We start from the raw sequence: 5,000 nt of genomic DNA, 5'->3' as shown, positions 1-5,000 counted from the left end.
TAGAAGCATTTGCGATGGACGATTCCGGGGCCTGATTCCTCGTACTCCTCTTTAGTGATCCACATGGCCTGGAAGGTAGACAGAGAGGCCAAGATGGAGCCACCGATCCACACGGAGTATTTACGCTCGGGAGGAGCAATGATCTTGATCTTGATGGTGGAAGGAGCCAGAGTTGTGATTTCCTTCTGCATGCGGTCAGCGATACCAGGGTACATGGTGGTACCTCCGGACATGACGGTGTTGGCGTACAGGTCCTTCCTGATATCGACGTCGCACTTCATGATGGAGTGGTAAACAGTTTCGTGAACGCCAGAAGATTCCATACCAAGGAAAGAAGGCTGGAACAGAGCTTCAGGACATCGGAAACGTTCATTACCAATAGTAATGACTTGACCGTCAGGAAGTTCGTAGGACTTATCGAGGGACGTTGATGCAGCTGCCTGAGCCATTTCGTTCTCGAAGTCAAGGGCGACATAGCAAAGCTTCTCCTTTACGTCACGAACGATTTCACGCTCAGCGGTGGTGGTGAAGGAGTAGCCACGCTCAGTCATGATCTTCATGAGGTAGTCAGTCAAGTCACGGCCAGCCAAGTCGAGACGCATGATGGCGTGAGGAAGAGCGTAACCTTCGTAGATGGGGACAGTGTGGGACACACCATCACCAGAGTCAAGAACGATACCAGTGGTACGACCTGAGGCGTAGAGGGACAGGACAGCCTGGATGGCCACGTACATGGCGGGGCAGCTGAAAGTCTCGAACATGATCTGGGTCATCTTCTCGCGGTTGGCCTTGGGGTTGAGGGGAGCCTCAGTCAGGAGGACGGGAGATTCCTCAGGAGCAACACGGAGTTCGTTGTAGAAGGTGTGATGCCAGATCTTCTCCATGTCGTCCCAGTTGGTGATGATACCGTGCTCGATGGGGTACTTGAGAGTCAGGATACCTCTCTTGCTCTGGGCCTCATCGCCGACGTAGGCGTCCTTCTGACCCATACCGACCATCACACCCTGATGACGGGGGCGGCCGACGATGGAGGGGAAGACGGCACGAGGGGCGTCGTCTCCGGCGAAACCAGCCTTGCAGAGGCCGGAGCCATTGTCACAGACAAGTGCAGTTGAGTCGTCGTCACACATGATGGATCAGAACTAGAATATAAAGACATCAGCAGTTAGCGATGAACCTAACAATTCTAACAATCTTCTATACAAAGAAATGTTAAAACTATTAATTCATAAATGATAAAGGACATTTTTAAAATCAGGATGTTTATAAATATGAAGATTATTCCCGGAAACAGGATAGAAGAAAAATAATTCTGGACTGATAATGAATAGGTGTATTACTACCTATATTGGTACGTACATGTGTATGTGTAGACTTGTGCTTGTATGTAATGCAATAGAATATCACAAGAACAATAATGTTAATAATAGTGATTCCAAACACATTATCAGTAATAAGTGACAGCAATGATAATTATCTTCACTGTATTAATTCCTTTGAATTAATCATTGATCATCAACACAAGATAAGTTATCTTCTAGTTCCTCTCCAGTGTGCTATACACATCAATTAGTAATGGTTAGAATTGGTAACTGTAATGACTATACAAATAATTTCCACGGCGAAAGCCTCACCCCTCAAAAAAGAAAGAAAGGATGAGCTAATGCAATGCCAGGCATTTCACAGGATCACTGTGTGTATGCGTCGATGTGCTTGTGCTTTTGTGCGTGCAGGTCAACCAACCCACAAAGAGGCCAACCAACCCGTAAACAAAGTGAGCACATAAGATCCCTTCACGTGAGTACTAAACACCACGTTGTCGTTCCACATGTCAGTGCTCATCGAACGCCCTTACCTCGGCGAGAAGGTCCCTCCTTCGGCGCCCTCGGCAACGTACTGACAGCCCTCTCTCCTCGGGCTCTCGGGTTATTATATACACATGCCCCACGGTGAAACGATGACCATATATGCGTCAAGTAGGCAGGTAACTGCCAAGGGATGTGATTGAAAGAGGGTAGGGGGGAGGGGGTAGGGGAGGAGGGAGGGGGGGAGGCTGAAAGAAAGAGGGAAGGAGGGAGAGCTGGGAAAAAAAGAGTGATGGAGAGAGGGGGAGTGGGAGGAATATTAGAGAAAAGGAAGGAGGGTGGGGGAAAGAGGGAAGAAGAGAGGGATAGGAGAGAGAAGGGGGCAGGAAGGGAGAGATGGGAGTAAGAGGGAAGAAGGGTGGGTGTGGAGTGATGGCCAAGGGGTTGATTAAGGCTCTGACGGCCCGTGTCCAAACGGCTGGCCTAACAGCAGGAAGGGTGAAGGTAACCCGGGATTGTGTGAGGGCTATATTGATAAATGTTCGCTGTCAGCTAATATTACATTCAGAGTGTATTTCCAAGCCTTATCTCAGTCACTGTTGCGTTTGACAATAAGTTATTCCGGTTAGAAGTCTGACGTGCAATTTGTTGGAATGCGAAAGTATCAATTTTTGATTTGAGATTACATGCGTGTGCTGTAAGTTATTGATAAACATACATTTAGGTCATACACACATACATAAACAGACCTACAATGACACACACACACACACACATTTATATACACAGTACACACGCATGCATATCATCTAATATTGGCCCTCAGCAATTTAGTGGTCTTGCTTTACTTAAACATTTGATAGATTTATAATTTCTAGTTGAATATAAATTTATCTATAACGAAACAGATCCCCATACAAATTAGCAAACTGAAGTAGAAATATTTCAACAAGATTAAAAAACATATTACATCTGATTTATATTGAATTCCTTTTGGTCTAGTTTCATTACTAATACTATCTTTCTGTTTATCTTTCCATCAATTCATTATCTGAAATACATTTTCCAATAGACACATACATAGTTTAATTCAGAAATAGATGTACAGATAAAGTAAACACGAGCATAAGAAATGTTACAGAGACATAAGTTTAATGTGTGACAATTTTTTTTTAAACATGAACCTTAATTACTTGTCCTTTTTACCATGGATGCCAGCCCTTTCTATTTTTTTCAAAAATGTTTTCAACTGTTCTAAATATGGTAACTTTATTTGTACTGCCTCGGCCATTGCTATCCACAAATGCACTTATCGTCTGCATCACCCTTGTCCGCGTTATATAAAGACAGTTTAAAGACATTACTTACACGTCTGAGAAACCTGATCCAAGATACATTACACTTCGAGCAAATCACAGACAAATGTTTAATGTCAGAGGCATTTTCGTGACGAATCATTGAAAAATTGACGAGTCAGATACTTAGTTTTCTGTCAGAGACAAATCTCGTAGTCTATGACCTCCCATGAATACCGTTCTTTTTTCTGCGGCTTTTTTCAGTCGGTCCATAAAAAACAGCACTAACATATAAATTGTCATTCAAATCTCACTCGAAAAGCGAGTAATATTTCATAACATCAAACTTATTATATGTTTTATATGTTTTATATACATATATAGTACTGTTCTTTAATAAAGGTGCGCAAGTATATCCTCTCTCTCTCTCTCTCTCTCTCCCTCTCTCTCTCTCTCTCTCTCTCTCTCTCTCTCTCTCTCTCTCTCTCTCTCTCTCTCTCTCTATATATATATATATATATATATATATATATATATATATATATATATATATATATATACACTCGCCGCCACATGAAAGTACTGTACCCTGCCAACCAAGTATAGAGGCGGTATCAGGCCTGGGGCAGCGAAGGGATATTAGTGCCAATGTGCCAACTGATACGTTGCTAATGTGCTGTTCCACAATGACCCATCCTTGTGTTAAACTTTCCCTTTAATATCATCAATATGATGCTTCTTTGTTACGTCATCTCTCTCTGTCTCTCTTTCTTTATCTTTTTTTTTCTTTCCCCCTAATAATAAATAAATTAAAATTAAAAAATTTAAAAAATTTTATTAATAAAATAATTATTTTTATATAAATAATTTTTTTTTAAATAATAAATATATATTTTTTAATTTAAAAAAAAATTTTAAAAAATTAAATATATTTTTTAATAATTAATTTTTAATTATATTAAAAAATATTTTTTTTTTTTAATTTTTTTTTTTTTTTTAATTTTAATAATTTAATTTTTTATTGGGGGTTTTTTTTATGTATTAATTAAGAATATTTTTTATAATATATTATTTAAAATAATAATATAATATATATATAAAATATTAATTAATAATATATATTTTATAATTTAAAAAATTAATATTTATATAATATAATATATATATATTTAATTTAATATATTATATATATATATATAAATATTTTATTTATAAATATAATTTATAAATAAAAAAAGAAAAGAGAGAAAGAGAGAAAAAAAGAGAGAAAAAGGGAAAAAAAAAAATTTGGGTTTTTATTTTTTTTTAATTTAAAGTTTTAATATTTGGGGGTCCCCCAAAAAGTGATTTTTTCATATTTTTAACTTAAAAATTTTTTCTTAAAGAAAGTTTTTTACCCAAAAAAGAAAAACATAACCCGAAGGTGGGCTTACAGTTTTTTGGGGGCCCCTGCACCCCCTCCCGGGCCAAAATCCCCCTGTGGGGGCAAAATTGGGTAAAAGTTGGTTTTTTCATTTTTGGGGCACCCCCAAAAAAAAAAAAAGTTTTTTTTTTTTTTTATATTTAAAAAATGGAAAATTTTTTTTTAAATAAAAAAAACGGGAAAAAAATACAGAAAAAAACCCTAAATTTGTTTTTCAAAAAGGGGTAAAAAGGGTTTTTAAACTTTAATTTTTAATTTGCCCCCCCTTTTTCGTCCCTTTTTAAAAACCCTTAAACCATTTTCCAAAAACTAATCTGAAATAATTAAGTAAAAGTAAACATATAACTATTTTAGAACTATTTACCCCCCTTTGATATGCCCCTCAATGCCCCCTCGAAATGATTTTTGGGGTAAAAAACCCAAAAAGGGGGCTTTGGAAAAATAAAAAAGAGCTAATCCCCAAAAATTAATATGAAA

General features: G+C 37.6%; 1 protein-coding gene across 1 annotated transcript in view; it reads right to left on the bottom strand.

Annotated features, from left to right (window-relative positions):
* LOC122252676 (actin, muscle) overlaps positions 1-1,982 on the bottom strand; it is a 2,352-nt gene extending 370 nt beyond the window's left edge. The window contains exons 1-2 of the mRNA XM_043015272.2: positions 1,856-1,982; positions 1-1,142 (exon numbers count right to left, since the gene is read on the bottom strand). The exon at positions 1-1,142 is cut by the window's left edge and continues 370 nt beyond it. Coding sequence (XP_042871206.1) covers positions 1-1,130 — 1,130 coding nt within the window. The 5' untranslated portion in view covers positions 1,131-1,142; positions 1,856-1,982. The remainder of the gene's footprint in view (positions 1,143-1,855) is intronic.
* Positions 1,983-5,000: the final 3,018 nt, after the last annotated feature.

Source organism: Penaeus japonicus, unplaced genomic scaffold (genome assembly GCF_977035675.1).
Source record: "Penaeus japonicus unplaced genomic scaffold, GWHDUDI00000001_assembly GWHDUDI00000039, whole genome shotgun sequence".
Taxonomy (NCBI): domain Eukaryota; kingdom Metazoa; phylum Arthropoda; class Malacostraca; order Decapoda; family Penaeidae; genus Penaeus; species Penaeus japonicus.
Note: the sequence above shows the minus strand (reverse complement) of the source record. Positions and strands in the feature narration are given on the sequence as shown.